This window comes from Callorhinus ursinus, unplaced genomic scaffold, assembly GCF_003265705.2.
Source record: "Callorhinus ursinus isolate GAN/ISIS: 27379988/994484 unplaced genomic scaffold, GSC_fseal_2.0 scaffold15, whole genome shotgun sequence".
Classification (NCBI taxonomy): Eukaryota; Metazoa; Chordata; class Mammalia; order Carnivora; family Otariidae; genus Callorhinus; species Callorhinus ursinus.
The window spans coordinates 46,246,940-46,264,913 of NW_027397077.1; the positions used below are offsets into that span (position 1 = coordinate 46,246,940).

The 17,974-nt window shown below is 43.6% G+C and overlaps 1 protein-coding gene across 2 annotated transcripts in view; it reads right to left on the reverse strand.

The window, feature by feature from the left end:
* PODXL2 (podocalyxin like 2) overlaps positions 1–5,715 on the reverse strand; it is a 35,651-nt gene extending 29,936 nt beyond the window's left edge. Inside the window, exon 1 of one of the 2 annotated variants that reach the window (XM_025885491.2) lies at positions 5,585–5,715. In XM_025885491.2, coding sequence (XP_025741276.1) covers positions 5,585–5,654 — 70 coding nt within the window. In that variant the 5' untranslated portion in view covers positions 5,655–5,715. The remainder of the gene's footprint in view (positions 1–5,584) is intronic. The other variant, XM_073901791.1, reaches the window with a different exon arrangement.
* Between the last annotated feature and the right edge of the window lie 12,259 nt (positions 5,716–17,974).

The window sequence follows — 17,974 nt, forward strand, 5'->3', positions numbered from 1 at the left end:
AAGAACAAGTCCCTGCTTTGAAGGACCTTGTGTGCACTCTGTTCCCCAGGCTTCTGTCCTAAGCTGAACATTTTCCAAAACTGCATTAAGAATGAGATTTGTATTTCAGCAATACGATCTCCAGAACAGTCTTTAAAGACTATGTGAGATTGCAGGTCAGACTCAGCCAGCGTTGGATCCCTCTCTCCTAATTTGTAAAACAAACGAACAAAACCCAATAAATTAAAGGGTATCTTTTTTCTGTCTCTCTTACCTCCATTCACTAAGAAGAGGAAGACAGCACTATTGGCCAGTTTCACACCTTAATTGCTAGCTTAGTCACACAAATATTACTAACTTGCTCTGTGTCTTCTGGAAAGTTGCTTAAAACCTCTGGGTCTATCTCCTCATCACAAAAAATAAGGAAGGTGGTTGAAATGACCTCCAAATTTTCTTTTCCAAAACTAATGTTCAACGATGCAGTAAAGAGTTACGTCCTGTTCTCCCCCTGTTATGCACTGTGCCCTGGCCTGAATAGTTTATGGAAAATTTTCACGATGCTTAAAATAAAAAATGAGAGGGCGCCTGGGTGGCTCAGTTGGTTACGCGACTGCCTTCGGCTCAGGTCATTATCCTGGAGTCCCGGGATCGAGTCCCACATCGGGCTCCCTGCTCAGCAGGGAGTCTGCTTCTCCCTCTGACCCTCCCCCCTCTCATGTGCTCTCTCTCTCATTCTAGCTCTCTCAAATAAATAAATAAAATATTTAAAAAAAATAAAAATAAATAAAAAATGAGAGCTAACACTATTGGTGCTGTGTGCTAAATGCTCTGCAAGCGTTATCTGAAACTGATTCTTCACAACCACCCTATGAAGTCGTGGTAAGCCCTAAACTCGGCACCCAGAGTATGGTGGAGACTGAGCATGCCATGTATGCATGGTCGGACAACACGGGACCATGAACACAACATCTGATCAAAAGGAAAGCCTTCCGAGTGAAAGGGGCTTAACACAGTTAAAAGGTGTGGATGAAGATAAACAGGTCTTGAAATCAAACACAGGAGGATGTTCTAGTAGAGAGAGCTTGGGCCAGGGAAGCAGGTTTGCGTTCTGCCTTCCCTGAGTGAGCCACTCTGGGTAAGCTGCTTTTCCATCAGGGGTCCCAGTGTCCTCATCTGTAAAGCAAAAATTCCACAGCCCTCAGGGAGGCAGGGGTCTCAAACGAGGTAAGCTCTATGTGAACAGTGCTCCAGTGAGCAGACTTCCGAAATCTAAGTATTATTATCCTTCACAAAGAACAGAGAACTGGGACATTCTTGGCCAGGAAAAAAGAACATTCAAGAGAGACAATGGTCAGTATCTTCAAATATATTAAAATAAAAGGTTTATGTGAATGATAAAGACCAGAGTTATTCTACGTGACTTCAAAATCCAAAACAAAACAAGGACTGATGGGTGGAAACATGGGACAGCCTCCAAACCTCAAAAAGCCTTTAACCAGAAAGAGGTAATGCCTAGGGCTACCTGCGCCCACCTGCCCAGCTCCTGCTCCTGCTTCCGGCCCCGGCTTCTGAGAATTACTCCGTGGCCACTCCCCGTCTAGGCTAGGCACCACACCTAGTACCACAGCCTTCTGAACCAATTACTTTTCTCTCAAACTGTAACAGGCCATCTACGGCCTCCTTTCCTCACTCACTGTGTCTCGTGTCTGAGTCAACTTGGAGTGTCCAGTGCCTCGACAGTCTCTGAAAAATGATAGGAACTCAATAGGTGTTTGAATAAATGAACAAATAACCGTCTTGTTTCATAGGTGAAATAAGGGAGAGCTCAGGACCTAAGGTCAAATAGCTAGTTAACAGAAGTGCTGTAATTAGCTGGTTTCTCACCTCAAAAATGACCATTGTTTGAAAAGTGTAGTGTAAGTTTTAAATGTGATACCAGCAAATACAACAGCCCTGTTTTGTAGAAGTGGTACCCCCAAGATTGTGGGAGCCAAATGCGATAAACTTACCTGGAAAAAACACAGTTCACAAAGAAAAAAGTCAACTGACAAGAAATGTTTGTAATAATTATATAAACATTTTACAGATCTCCAGGTCACCTGAGCAGCCAATCTTTGAAAGGGCCATTGGGTGAAAACCTTTATCAACAGACACCAGCCTCTAGTGGGTATGTTTGGGAAGACATTATGTCAGCCTCTTTAGAAAAGTGCAAACTGGTTTTCTTTAGGAATTCTTGGGATTTTAGCCGCTGGAGGCTCAAACTTGCATTGCTTCTTCAAAAACCTGAGAGCTGCCTCTCTCAGAGCTGAACTGGGGTATGGTGGGAGAGAAGTCAGTCCCTTCTAGGCCTCCACAGTAGCGTGGATCTTGAGGAAACTGCCTCAGCCTTCTCAAAGGAAGTCCGACCAGGAGTCCTGTTGATTTCCCACCTCTGGAAATCAAATACTGTGTAGTCAGTGAAGCTCTCTGTGCAGAGGACTGAGTGAGGTCTGGTGAGTTCACTGGGACCACGCCCTACCATTTCCACAATGAGGTGAGTTTCTCCATTCTCTGAACGTCTCTCCTCCACCTGTCAGGCAGAGAAGCCCCCGTTTCCTTCCACCTTCTCCCCCCTCCCTCCTTCTCTTCCTTTCCCAACCATCCGATATGAATGAACAGAGATTTTGATAATCTTGCCGAAAAGCTGTGTGTGAAAAAAGGAATCTGGGTTTTCATTCCTTCTCCAGTAAATAGTTCCATTTTCTTGAAGTTCTTTTTCCCTGTGATGATTATTTTTTCTTTATATAGACCTTGATATTTTCAAAAACCTTGGCAATGGGTAATTATTTAGGTAATTTCGAGAGGTTGCTTATTTTCAAACTTGCCCACCAAAATAGTAGCTGAACCCTAAGCATTCTGTGTATAATTGCTTTTGAACTTGATAATTAATCTGCCTTAATTGAGACTCCATCTGATTTAAAATTTCAGAATTACCTTCTCTGTGACTGATTTTCTTTTTTCTTTTTAAAGATTTATTTATTTAGTTTGAGAGAGTGTGCACACGCGCGCACACACACATGCGCGAGTGGGGGGGGAGACAGGAGAGGGGAGAGAATCTCAAGTAGACTCCATGCTGAGCACAGAACCCAACATAGGGCTCAATGTCACAACCCAGAATCACAACCTGAGCTGAAACCAAGAGGTAGACGCTTAACCAACTGTGCCACCTAGGCACCCCTGATTTTCTTTTTTTTTCTCTAGCACCTATAATTTTCTGATACTTCGTCACTCCCAACAGAGAGAGGGAGAGAAAAAGAAGGCACATGAAAACAATCTGGGGACCAGCCTCAAAGAATTGAAAATCTGACCCCAACTCAGAAAAAGAGATAAAGAAAGCAGGCTTATATCTCAGGGGGTGAAAAAACAAGGCCTTAGTAATCTGCATGTTTTATCTCCCCTGCAATCTGCTCCTGATCCAAACATCCTTTTCTGATTTCCACCATCAGCTGCACCCCTACCCTTCCCCTCATCAGCAGCTTTGAAGTACAGCTCTCCCTAAGCCCTTGCCAGACACCAATACCGGAGCTGCCCAGCAGCATCTGCCACACGGCCCCCACACCCTTAAGTGTCAGCTACAACAGAAATTGTCTAGAACAATCACCCTACCACACACACACACACTTACACTCATGTGTGTGTCTGGATGTGTCCGAGAAGCAATGCCCAAGGGTTCTTGAAGAGTGTCTACAGAAAGGTATATAAGAAAGAGACATACTAACAGACACATATGTCACCAAGAGGAAGGTAATAATGTACATCACGAAGTGTGTAGGGGAGGGAGGAGGTGGGAGGGAACGTAGAAGGAGTAAAGCTGCCCACAGTCATCCATGGCTAGCCACAGCTGGGCATGGGTCTTAACACACTTTGCTTGCCAGTTCTGGTGTGGCTGTTGCACAAAGAAATAGCAGACTAATCAATATATAATTTATTTGTTCAATCTCACCTCTTCCAGAGAGGATTCAAGCTATGCAAACATAGACATAGGTGTGTGTGAGTGCATGAGACAAATACCAATGGACATATTTCTGTGCACACCACTTAGGTCCTTACCCATCTCTGGACTGATGGTGGCAAAAACGTACCCTCGTTGAACTGACCCTTCCCAGGGCATGCTCAGGAGCATGAGGCCCCTTTCCCCTCCCAGTCATTTTCCCTGGGATTCTGTCACTATGGGCCCATGGCAATGGCCCATCTCACTGCCACCATCAAGCAAAGACCACTCTCCCCCTTCGGGCAGAGACCCTTCAAAGGCCTCTCCTTCACTCACACAGATGCACACCTGTGCCTGCATCTTTGGGGGTTAACTTCACGGGAGGTGACTAAGTAGCCAGTGTCCCAGGTCAACTCCCACGTACACACGCACACACATTATACTCCTCTGTGTCCATCAGAAGTGGAGTCACTCAAGGCCATCTGATAAGTGAACATGTAAACCATACACACACATGGGCGCACACACTCATTTCAGTGTGTCTTTCCACCAACACCAATTAGCAATCGCCCCTTAATATGTACTCATAGCATACTCTCCCCTCTGCTGTGTTGGCCACAGGGAGAAGCTGTTCAGTCATGTCCTTATTTGACCCACCTTTGCAGACAGCACTTCTACCCATCCCCATTCAATGGTGGTGGCCTATCCGGGAGGCTGCCACATACCCTGTGCCCACCTTCCAGGCACACACCTGAATTCCGTGTCTGCCGCTGGGAAGGTGTTCAGCAGGCTCTGTCACAGGCACATCTATTTCACACCTGCCCCCCCCTCCCAACCTGTCATCGCCCACACACACTGCCCTTGTGCACTGCTGAATGGAAACCACATCTCAGAGTGTCTCTCACACTCATCCCTGCGTGGCAGCTGCGCAGGCTATCCAGCAGTGTCACTGTCACAAGCAGAGACCTGGTTGCTGTCATACCTCTTCTTTTTGTCAGCTCCTAATAAAGTTGCCCAAGCAGTCTAGACAGCCATTCACAATGACACACCCTCCCTCCTGTCCGGTAGCACCACACGCGCGTAAACACACCCCCCTCATTGTCGCAGCAGCTGTGTGTACGGCTCTTTGGCACTTTCCCCCTCGGAGCCGCAAGACACCCGCGCCCACGCTCGCTGTGGTGACCACACGGGACCTGTAAATTCCGTCTCCCCATCCCTGTGTGGCTGTCGCGGAGCTGGCAGCCAGGGTCCGCCCTCCTCTCGCCAGTGCTCCCGCCCTCCCCAAAGGCCCCCTGAGCAGAGCCCCCAGGGAGCGCGTGCAGGCGCGCCCGCCGCCACACTCAGCGCGCCTCCCCTGCGTGTGTGTGTATGTGTGTTTGTGTGGGCACACGCACGCCCCCGTGCCAGGGAGCCGCTCTCACACTAGGCACACGCGGTGGCCCCACGCCCCCCCGGCCCTGGGAGCGCGCGTGTCGCGGACCGCGCAGCAGCCCAGCCGAGCCCCGCGCTCCCGCGCCTCGCGCGCCTGCCCCTTTGTTGGCGGCCGAGGAGCTGTCCAGCACCGCGGCCCGCCGTCACCGCTGCCACCCGCCTGTCCCGGCCCCGCTGCCGCCCGCCCGCGCGGCGCGCACTCACCCCCAGTCAGCAGCAGCAGCAGCGGGGGCAACAGCGGCGGCAGCCCGGCGGCCCGAAGCAGCCAGCCCATGGTGCAGCCGTCGCCGCCCGCAGCCGCAGCGGCGCGGCGCCTCGGCCGGCGTCAGGGGCCGCGCGGGCGGCGGCGGCGGCGCGCGCCCGCCCCATTGGCCCGCGTGGCTGTCACTCACCCTCGGCCCCTCCCAGCCGCGTGCCGCGGGCGCGCCCCCGCGGAGACGAGGCGGGCGCGCGGGCGGCCTCCCCTCTGCTTAGTCCCTGGCGCCCAGCCGGCCAATCAGCACCGCAGAGGCCTGGAGGGGCGGGGCCGCGACTGCGACCACCTGGAGGTCCCGGCCTCGCACCTCCCGGCTTCGGGAGCAGAGGCCACCTGCCCGAGGTGCAGCGAAGGAGGAGGGCACGTCGGAGCCATCTAGTCACCCAGTCCACAGGAAACATTTCCTGAGTGCCCAAAAGGCCGCGGGTGGTCACTTGCATGGAAGGACACTGATCAAACAGGAGTGACCCCTGACTCTGTTGACACGAAGAGTGTCTTTAATCCTACATCAAGAGGCTGAATAGGGACTCTAGGAGGAGTGGGGTCAGGGAAGGCTTCTCAAGGGCACTTGAGCTGGGCAAGTTCTCTGCGCCTTGGTTGCCTCAACTGTTTTTTATGGACTTTCCACTATCAGAGCACTGTTTCTTAACTTTTGTGAAGTGTTTGATCCCTTTTGGCAACTAAAGTTCATTCATGTGCCAGGTACCATGGTAGTGAACAAAACAGCCACAACCCTTATCCTCAGGGCTTAGTCTCATGGAGAACACAAACCTAAAGAAGACCAACAGGACACACATATGATTGCATGATTAAATTGTAGTAAGGTCTGTTAAGAAGTATAAGGGAATATGAGACAGTATAGAAAAGAGCCTTTACACATGCCTTCCTGAAGAAACTACATTTAAGCTGGCACCTGGATGGATGAATCAGTATCAGGTAGGAAGTCGGGTTAGGGAGAGAATCTTCCAGGCAGAGAGAAAAGTCCATTAGTAATTGCTGAGTTAGGATGGAGCTCAGCCTCTTTAAGGAACAGAAAAAAGTCCTGAGCCTTTGGGGATAAGTGAAATTTAAACATCTGCAGCAGCGATAATTTCCTGGAGTTTTACTTTATGTGTAGTATACTCGGAAAACATTGCTTTAAAATAAATTATTATATTGAACCTGCTTTTTCAAATTATATTCCCATCCCTCTAAGGGTATATCACTAGGTATTGTAGATGATCCCAAAGGACTCCCCTAAATACTTAGGAGAAATAGGAGTTGGGGAGGAGAGGGATAGGGCAGAAATGGATCCCAGGCAAAGGAAAGAACATGAAGAAAATGTAGCACAGTATGGTAATAGATAGCATATCATACTTAGGGGGATACTGAGTTTCATGATTAGCATGGGGTCAGGAGAGAAGATTAGAAAGATGACTTATGAGCTAAATATCTTGTTGAGTTCTTGGTTAATCTGTACGAAGTAGTAAGCCCTCACGTTATAAATGAGGAAGTGAAACACAAGGAGAAAGTGACTGGTCTAAGAATATAATAAAAAGCAGTACCATAAAATTAGAAACTTTAGGTAAAGATATTCTCATTTAATTAACAGGACTACATCATTTTATTTAGCCCATGGTCAATTTAAACTCCATAGGCCATTTGAGTCAATGGACATGATGGGCTCTGGAAAAGTAGGTGAGGACCTGATAGTAAAAGATCTTGAACATCTTAAGTTTGGGCTTCCATTTCTTCTGTAGGAACAGAAGGCACGTATTTTAGAGAATTCTGAGGGCAGCAGGGAGGAAGAGCAAAATGGCCAGTGGAGAGAATGCTGCAGTAGTCTCAGTGGCAGATGGTAGTCTGACTTAGGGCTGGCATAGCAGATTTGAGAAAACACTCCAGAGGCAACCAACAGAACTTGGAGAATGAATTATGTTGACTGTGTTTTGGGGTGCTATTTTCTATGCAAGTACAAGTTAAAGGAGACCTAATTTATAACAGTTCATACAGGGGTGCCTGGGTAGCTCAGTCATTTAAACATCTGCCTTTGGCTCAGGTCATGATCCCAGGGTCCTGGGATTGAGCCCCATGTCAGGCTCTCTGCTCAGCAGGGGAGCCTGCTTCTCCCTTTCCCTCTCTCTCTCCCTCTGCCTGCCGCTCCCCCTGCTTGTGCACGCTCTCTCTCTTTCCCCCTCTCTCACTGTCAAATAAATAAAATATTTTTTAAAAAAAGCAGTTTATACAAAAAGCCCACAAATAGGTAATGGCTACAAAGTGTAAAGTAATTTTGGATTTAAAATGAGTACATTATCCAGAACAAGGAAGTTAATAGTCCTATTATTCTGAACTGTTTGAACTTCATTAACATTATATTTTTATAATAACCTTTTTGTTTTTAGGAAGAACCAAGTAACAGAAGAGAAATCCAGAAAGATGTCATGAAAACCAACTGTTAAAACTGGAAGTATCTAACTTGGAAAAGAGAAAACTAGGGTGCATCTAGACCTGTCATCTATCTCCTTCTTTCCTCTGTTACAATGAAGGAAACATCCCCTCTTTATCACTGGCCAGTCTCCTCCATCATTGTATTCTTTATCTCCTTTTCAAGGACTTCCATATTAAGGTATCCCTTTTCTGACAGTGTCAGTTTTTCTTTCTCTGAATCATTTTCATTAGATACGAATGTGATCCAGAACCTCCACCTTAAAAAAAAAAAAAAAAAAAAAGGAAAGAAAAAAGAAAAAAACTGAGGGATGTGAAATCATGCTGCTGGTACACTGAATACATGTTCCTGCTTTCCCCTCTTGCTCTTGAATCCTAGAAATGATAGGAAAGATAAATATATACACCTAAGTCCAAAACAGCACTAGAAAACAAGATGGGATCAATTGGTGGTCTAAAATGAGGAAGAAATGCTTGGAAGATAAAAAGCAAGTGAGATTTAACTGATGGAGGGAACCACAATCCAAAATGCATACCTGTCTAAATAATCTTAGGTTAAAGAGTAAATCACAATATAAATTTTAGTCTATTTAGAAATTAATGATGATGTGAGAACATTGCACATCAAAATCCATAGGATATAGCCAACAATTCACAGAGGTTTTATAGCTGTAAATGCATTTATTAGGGGAAAAAAACACAGGTTAAATGTAAATGTACTAAATGTAAATGAACTAAGAATTCAATTTAAGAAGCTTTAAGCTACACAAAAACACACACTCCACACACAGGGATCAATAAATTTTTATTGTTGTTAAAATAACAACAGAAACCCAGTAGAACTGATTGCTAAAAGCCTGTTATTTGAAAAGATAAATAAAACAGTCAAAGCTTTAGTATAAGATAAAAAAGAGAAGACATAAGTAAATACCATTAAGAATGAAAAAGGGAACAAAACTAGAAATAAGATTTCAAAATTATAAGCAAAACTTGATATTTAACTTAAAGTGTAATTGAATACCTTTAAGGATCAAATTACTGAAATTGATTCAAAGAGTGGAAAAGCTAAACAAAGAAATAACAGTGGAGAAAATTAAAAGACAGTAAAAAATCAACCATTAAAAAAGACATAAGCCCCTTTTGGAATGAGTGTATTCTGTCAAACCTTCAATGTATAAACTCTTACAAAGCGAAGTTAGAAAGTGTCCCAGTTCACTTTATGAGGTTTGTGTAACCCCAATGCTAAAACCAACTAAGAATAATACAAATAGAAAAAACCCTAAGCCAAACTTCCTTAACACAGATGCAACTTGCATAAAGAAAATATGAGCAAGTTGATTGCAGCAATGTACTAAAAATATATTATGATTAAATAGGGCTTAACCCAGGGACATAAGATTGGTTGAGTATTAGCAAAAGTCACTAATATAGTTCTCTGCATTAAGAGTCAAGAAAAAAAATCTCAAGAGATGCCCCCAAAAGGGGCATGTGATGAGACTTAAAACCTACTCCTTTTAAAAGGAACAAACAAAAACTTTAAGAAGTAAACAAAAAATAGAAGGAAACTTCTTTCATTCAAAAAGGATATCTCCCAGAAACCTACAGCAATCACCAAACTTAATGAAGAAACATCAGAGGCATTCCCATTTAAGCGAGGAATAAGGAAAGGATAATCATTACTAACACAAATATTGAGTATTTGTAAGTAAGAGACAATGCAATAAGGCATGATAAAGGAAATGGATTAAAAATATTGGGGAAAATTTGGTAAAACTAATTATTTGCAAGTATACTGAGAAAATGCAAGACAATCAACATAAACACTAATTGAAAACATTTAATAAGAGTTCAGCAATGGGTGCCTGGGTGGCTCAGTTGTTTGAGTGTCCAACTCTTGGTTTCAGCTCAGGTCATGATATCATGGTTCATGGGTTTGAGTCCCATGTCAAGCTCTGCACTTGGCAGGGCGTCTGCTTGGGGATTCTCTCCCTCTGCCCCTCCCCCACTCTCTCTAACAAATAAATAATTAAAAAAAAGAGTTCAGCAAGATTTCTGGATACAAGATATGTACAGAGATCAATAACTTTATATGTATCATCAATAACCAGTTAGAAAAATAGGAGGAGGAAAGATCCCATTCACAACAACAACAAGCCAAGAATAAACAAAACTAGGTGTATGAGAACAAAATGGAAAAAATGCTAGAGCTTCATATACCAGCACAAAGGCAAAAATGTATCTTGTCCCTGGATAGGATGATTCAATACTGTAAAGATGTCAGATTAATAAAATTTGATGCAATGCCAACAAAAAAATTTTAAGATACTCTTTTATGGAACTTGACAAGATGATTTTAAAATTCATCTAGAACAGAAAACATCCAAGAAGAGCCAAGGAAATTTTTAACAATACATAGTATAAAATATAGAAATTAAAATAGTGTGGTATTAAAAGCAGAATAGATGCATAAATCAATGAGATAAAACAGAGAGGTCAAAAACAAACCTCAGTACACATGGAAATTTATGATAAACAAAGCTTTTCGGGGTGCCTGGGTGGCTCAGTCGTTAAGCGTCTGCCTTCGGCTCGGGTCGTGATCCCAGAGGCCTGGGATCGAGCCCCGCATTGGGCTCCCTGCTCTGCAGGAAGCCTGCTTCTCCCTCACACTCCCCCTGCTTGTGTTCCCTCTCTCGCTGTGTCTCTCTCTGTCAAATAAATAAATAAAATCTTTTAAAAAAAAAAAAAGCAAGCTTTTCAAAGTAGTGGGGAATAGCTACTCACTCAGTAAATGGTGTTGTGTCAATTATACTTGAAAACATGAAGTTAGATCCATACTTCATATCATCGTATCAGTTAGACTGAAGAACTGAATGTAATAATCTTTAAAAGCTACTTTAAGTAATGGTAAGTAATATGGGAAATATATTAATCAATCATAAAATGCACAAATGAAGTGATTGAGCTTTACAACTACATAAAAATAAACACCAGGCATTTAAAGAAGAATCAATACCAATTTTTCACAAACTCTTCCAAAAAAAGAAAAGGAGGAAATACTTGTCAGCTCATGAGGCCAATATTACTCTGATACCAAAACCAGGCACAGATATGAGAAAAACAAAAACAAAAACTACAGACCAATATCTCTTGTGATTATAGATGCACAAATATTCAAAGTACTAGGAAACCAAATCCAGCAACAGATAAGAATAATTTTACACTGTGACCAACTGAGATATATCCCAGGAATGCAGGGTAATTCAAAATCTGAAAATCATCTGAAAATAAACTAATGCAATACACCATATCAATAGCATAAGGGCCAAAACCCACATGATCATCTCAATAGGTGCATAAAAAGTATTTGACATAATTCAACACCCTGTCATGATAAAAAGAAAAAATACTTAAACTATGAATAGAAGGGAACTTTTTCAATCTCATAAAGGACACCTATGAAAACCTCCAGCAACATCATACTTAAAGGTGAAAGACTGAATACTTTTCTGCTAAGATCAGGAACAAGACAAAGATGTCTACTCTTGCCACTTCTATTCAATATTGTACTAGAGGTTCTGGCCAATCAGGCAAGAAAATTAAACAAAAGGCATCCAGATTAGAAAGGAAGAAGTAAACCATCTTCATTTGTAGATGACATAGTCTTGTGTATAGAAAATCCTAAAGATTCATCGAGTAAAAAATTATCAGAACTAATAAATGCATTCAGCAGGATACAGGATCAATATACAAAATAAAATGTATTTCTATATACTGGTGTAGTAGGCAGAATAATGGCCCCCCAAAGATGTCCCCCATCCTAATCACCAGAACCTGTGAATGCATTACCTCACATGGCAAAGGGGGCTTTCAGATGTGACTAAGTTAAGGATCTTGAGATGGGAAAGTATCCTGGATTATATAGGTGGGCCCAATATAATGACAGGTTTCTTACAATTGAAAGAGGGAAGAAGGAGGGGTGCCTGGCTGGCCCAGTTAGTAGAGTATGTGGCTCTTGATCTTGGGGTCATGAGTTTGAACCGCACATTGGGTGTAGACATTGCTTAAATAGATAAACTTGAAAGAAAGGAAGGAAGGAAGGAAGGAAGGAAGGAAGGAAGGAAGGAAGGAAGGAAGAAAGAAAAAGAAAGAAAAGGAAAGGAAAGAAAAGGAAGAGAGAAGGAGAGAGAGAGAAGGAGAGAGAGAGAAGGAAGGAAGGAGGAAGGAAGAAAGAGGGTCAAAGTCAGAGAAGGAGATGTGATGATGGAAGCCTAGCACAGAGTGATGCAATTGCTGGCTTTGAAAGTGGACTAAGGGGCCATGAGCCAAGGAATGCAGGCAGCCTCCAGAAGTCAGAAAAGGCAAGGGAATAAATTTTCCCACCAGAGCCTCTAGAAGGAGTATAGACCTATGGACACCATGATTTTAGCTCAGCGGGATCCATGCCAGACTTCTGACCTCCCAAACTGAGATAATAAATGTGTGTTATTTTAAGCCACTGAGTTTGCAGTAATTCGTTACAATAGCAATAGAAAACTAATACAAATTGCAATGAAATTAAGAAAATAATTCCATTTACAATAGCATCAAGAAGAATAAAATACTTAGGAACAAATATACAAAGCTTACTATGAAAACTACAAATGTTACTGAAAGACATTAAAGAAGACCTAAATAAATGGAAAGACATTCCATTTTCATGGATAAGACTAAGCCTTTAAAATGGCAATCCCCAAATTAATCTACAGATTCAACACAATCCTCATCAAAATTCCAGCTGGCTTTCTTGTAGAAACTGACAAGATGATTCTAAAGTTCATGTGGAAATTCAAAGGGTCCAGAATAACCGAAACAATCTTGAGAAAGAAAAACAAAGTTGGCACTGGCACAAAGATAAACACATCCTTGAAAAAAACTGAGAGCTTAGAAATAAACCCTGACTATGGTCAATCGATTTTCAACAAGAGTGCCAAAGCATTCAATGGAGAAAACACAGTCTCCAGAAAATCATGCTGAGACATAGGGATATCCACATGCAAAAGAATGAAATTGGACCCCTACACCTCACACTACATACCCAAATTAACTCTAGGGGTGCCTCGGTGGCTCAGTCGTTAAGCATCTGCCTTCGGCTCGGGTCATGATCCCAGGGTCCTGGGATCGAGCCCTGCATTGGGCTCCCTGCTCAGCAGGAGGTCTGCTTCTCCCCATGCTTGTGTTCCCTCTCTTGCTGTCAATCTGTCAAGTAAGTAAATAAATAAATCTTTAAAAAAATTTTAACTCTAAATGGATTAAAGACCTAAATGTAGGAGCTAAAACTAAAACTACTAAAAGAAAACATAGGGGTATATTTTCATGACCTTGGATTAGGCAATAGTTTCTGAGATGACATCAAAAGCACAAGCAACAAAAGATATAAAAATTGGAAATTGAGAAAATTAAAAACTTCTGTGCTTCAAAGGACACCATCAAGGAAGTGAAAACAACCCACAGAATGGGAAAAAAACATTTGGAACCAAGTCATAAATCTGATAAGGGACTTGTGTTTAGAATACATAAAGAACTCTTATAATTTATTAATAAAGAGACAAGCCAATTAAAAATGGGCAAAAATCTGAATAGGTGCTTCTCCAAAGGAGATATACCAATGGCCAATAAGCACAGAAAAAGATGCTTAACCTCATTAGCCTCAGGAAAATGCAAATCTGGATCACAACAAGAAAGTACCCCACCTGTACTGAGATGACTAAAATAAAAAAAGAAAGCTTGTGTTAGGCAGGATGTGGAGAAATCAAAACCCTTATGCCCTAGTGATGGGAATGCAAAATGATGCAGCTGTTTGGAAAACAGGCTGGTGGCTCCTCACAAGATTAAAACCTAGAGTTGCTAACGACCCAGCAATTCCAGTCCTAGGTACAGATCCCAGAGAACAGAAAACATATGTCCATACAAAAACTTGTTACAGGAATGTTCATGGTTGCATGACTCATAAGAGTCATAAGCAACCCAAATGCTCATCAACCAATGAGTAGGTACTAAAATGTGGTGTATCCATCCAATGGAATGTTATTCAGCCATGAAAAGGAATGAAGTGCTCATACAGGCTACTATAGGGATAGAACTTAAGAACATTATGCTCAGTGGAAACAGCCCATCACAATAAGGTGTATTGTTAAGATTCCATTTATATGAAATGTCCAGAATAGGCATATCATAGAGACAGAAAGTGGATTAGTGTTTGCCTAGGGCTGGGGAGGGGAGTGAACGGGAGGGGAGTTGACTGTTAACAGGTATGGGTTTTGGGGAGGTGATGAATATGTTCTAAAATTGATTGTGATGATGGTTGTACAACTCTAAATATGTTAACACCATTGGACTGGACATTTTAAATCATATGGTATATAAATTTTATCTCAATAAACCTGTTATGTAAAAAAACACAAGAACATAAACGTACACTTTGTATTATCTTTTTTTTTTTTGAGAGAGCATGCGTGATCAAGGGAGAGGGAAGGGGCAGGCGGAGAGAATCTCAGACTCCATGCTGAGCATAGAGCCCAACATGGGTCTCCATCTCATGACTCTGAGATCATGATTTTGGCTCGGACACTTAATGGAGTGAGCCACCCAGGAACCCCTGCTTTGTATTATCTTTAACACATGCACACACACTAACAGTATGTAGTATCAGTATACTTTTAAATTTTACGTATTTGGGATCACATCCTTTGACATCTTACTTTTTCACTGTTTTCTTTCAGATTAATCCATTAAACTCTTATTGCATGAATACAAGTTTTGATTATCCAGTTCTAAAATAAACTCCCTCAATCCTATACACCTTGACAGCTGCCCATTTCCCTGCTGCCCCTTCAAAGCCAAACTTCTCAAGACTTTTCTAGATATGCAACTTCTATTGCCTTACCACTTACTTCCCCCTTATTCTATGAACAGTGCTCATCAAGGTCACCACCAGCCTCCATGTTACCACAAATACCCCATTTCCACTCAAGATGCGTATCTGAAACAATTCCCCAGCATCTCTAAGCTGGGATGTGTTATGGTTGATGGCATCTAATCATTCTAAATGTTAGCATTTTTGTCTTAGCACATAAAATAATGGTGATTTTTATAGTAGATGGCATCTTAGAAGCAATGAAACTTAGTACGGTGGACAGGCTTGTCATTTTACCTGAACTTACAGCTATGTTGGCCCCAACTGACCTCAACCTTTCTGAATTGTTTTCTTCTGGCTTCCATAAGCACCCCTCCCTTCATTTTCCTCCCGCCTTCTGCCCACTCCTAAGTGTCCTTTGCTGGTTCAGATAATGGGCCCTCAAGTCTCCTTCAGTGCTCATTTCTCATTGCGCTCTGCTGGATGATTACACCCAGCCCACCATGACGGCTGTCAGATGAGTATAGCTCATGCCCGAAACTCTTATCAGCAGTCCAGGCTCAAATCTGCCTGCAAAGTTCCACTGCTACTTAATGTCTACAAGGCATTTCCAGCCAATACACCCACAGTGAAGCTCCTGGTTCCCCCCACTAAACCTCAACTTGTTTCTCAAGCTAGAAACCTGGTTATCATTATCCACAGTTTCTTCTTTTCTCCCACTTCTTATCCATCACTGAATTTTGCTGAAATTGCAACATCCATCTAAACTGCATCCACCTTCCCCCGCCCCCTAGTTCAGACCACTGCCATCTACAGGCGGCACCAGAGCCTTCTACTCCCCTCTTCCTCCTTTCTTCCTGCAGTCGACAGGGGCCAGGAGCTCCTGTAAAACACGCCAAACCCTGCTACTCCCCTGCTTACCACCCCTCAAGGGCTGGCTCCTGCAGTCAGACTCAAGCCCTTATTAGGTCTGTGTGATATTGTCGGGTAGCGTTGTAAAAATATACAGTACACAGCATGGTGACTACAGTTAACAGTGCTGGGTGGTAGATTTTAATGTTGCTAAGGGGAAGAAAGTCATTAAAATTTCTCATCACAAGAAAAATATCTGTAGCTATGTGGGGTGATGGATGTTAACTAGACTTACTGTGATCACTTTGCAACATGTACAAAGATCAAATCATTACACTGTACATTTGAAACTAATAGGTTATATGTCAATTATATCTCAATGAAAAAAAATCAGATCTCTCACCTTGGTTTCTAAAGAATAGGACAATGTGTAGTATATATATTTTGTCTTCCCCCCGGGCTCCTGGTCAGAGCTCCTAATGTCTTTGTAATTTCCTAAGTGATAAGAGGATAGGAGCATCTTTTGTTCTATTTTCTTGGTTTTATCTTGGCTCCTGAAGCTCCAAGTAACAAAGGTGAAGAGAGTATCTTTCCTTATTCCTAACAAGCCCTTTCAACTACACCAGAGCTTAAAGAGGTGACTTTTGGAAAACCCCTAAGGGATGAGGGCTGGTTGCCATGGGAACCAACCTTGGAATGAAAGGATCAGAACTTTCAGCCCCAGCCCCTGACCTCTGGGGAGGGTAAGGCTAGAGGTTGAGTTAATCACTAATGGCCAATGATTTAATCATCATGCCTATGTAATGAAGCCTCAGAAAAACCCCTAACTGAAAGGGTTCAAGGATCTTCTGCGTTGGTGAACAAGAACACAGCCACATGCCAGGAGGGTGGCGCACCCCAGACTCCACAGGGACAGAAGCTCCTGCACACAGTACACTTTGGGACCCGCCCTATGTCTCTCTCCCCATCCGACTGATCATTTGCACCCCAGTACATAGTAAGTCGGTCATAGCAAGTCAGCTGCTGCCCTGGGCTCTGTGAGCTGTTACAGCAAATTATCAAACCTGAGGACGGGGTCATGGGAATCTCTGATTTGCAGGCAAGTTGGACCTAAGTGTGGGAGACCTGGGGCCCCACTACTTGCAACGTGTCTGAAGTGGGTGCAGTCCTATGGGACTAAGCCCTTACCCTGTGGGGTCTGCATGCTGATTCCAGGTAGTGTCAGAGCTGCCTTACATTGTAGGACACCCAGGGGCGCCTGGGGGGCTAAGTCGGTTAAGCATCTGCCTTTGGCTCAGGTCATGATCTCAGGGGTCCTGGGATCCAGTCCCACGTCCATCTGGGGCTCCCTGCTCCCTGCCTGGTGGGGAGTTTGCTTCTCCCTCTCCCTCTGTCCCTCCCGCTTCCTCATGCACTCTCTCAAATCATCTTAAAAAAAAAAAAAAAATTGTGGGCCACCCAGCGTGTGACTGTAAAGTAAACTGAGTGGCGTGGAGAACCCACACATCTGGTGTCAGAAATATGCTGTGTAAAGAAAATCTTTCCTTTCAGGCTGCAACTGCAAGGCCCCGCTCTTGCCCCAGCTCTTCCCCTCCACCCTCAAGCTTCAGCCACACGGACTGCTCTTTGCTTGGGGCTGGCTCCTTCCCATTCTTCCTCCTAAAGAGCTCACCTTTACAAGGGCCACCTCCTCATCCCTCTTGTCCCCCATCCAGTTTCCCAGTACTTGACTGCTTCCTTAGAGACCTCCCCACATTCCTCAGGGCCTTCCCCTTACTGGACTCTCCAGGGTATGTGCAAGGAACTGAGTAAGGAAATCAAACATACGAGGTTCATCAGACACCTGCAGGACTCACACAGGAAGGACTCATCCTGGAAATTTCCAGAAAGGACAACTGGGACAAGAGAGAAGCCGTAGGGAGACATTTCTGCTTCATCTCAGGTTAAGAAACACTAAGAACTGAAGGTGTCCACCCACCCCGAGAGCAGCTGAGCAGAGCTGGGCATTTCCAGGTAGAGGCTAGATGGCGATGCTGTGGAGATGAACACCACAGCTCCGTTTGCAGGCAGGGCCAGATTACCTTCAGTCCCTCCAGGTGTACAAGTCTGTTGTTCTCTGTTCTCATGGATTCCATAGACATCACAGAGGCAGCAATTACCAACTGAATTC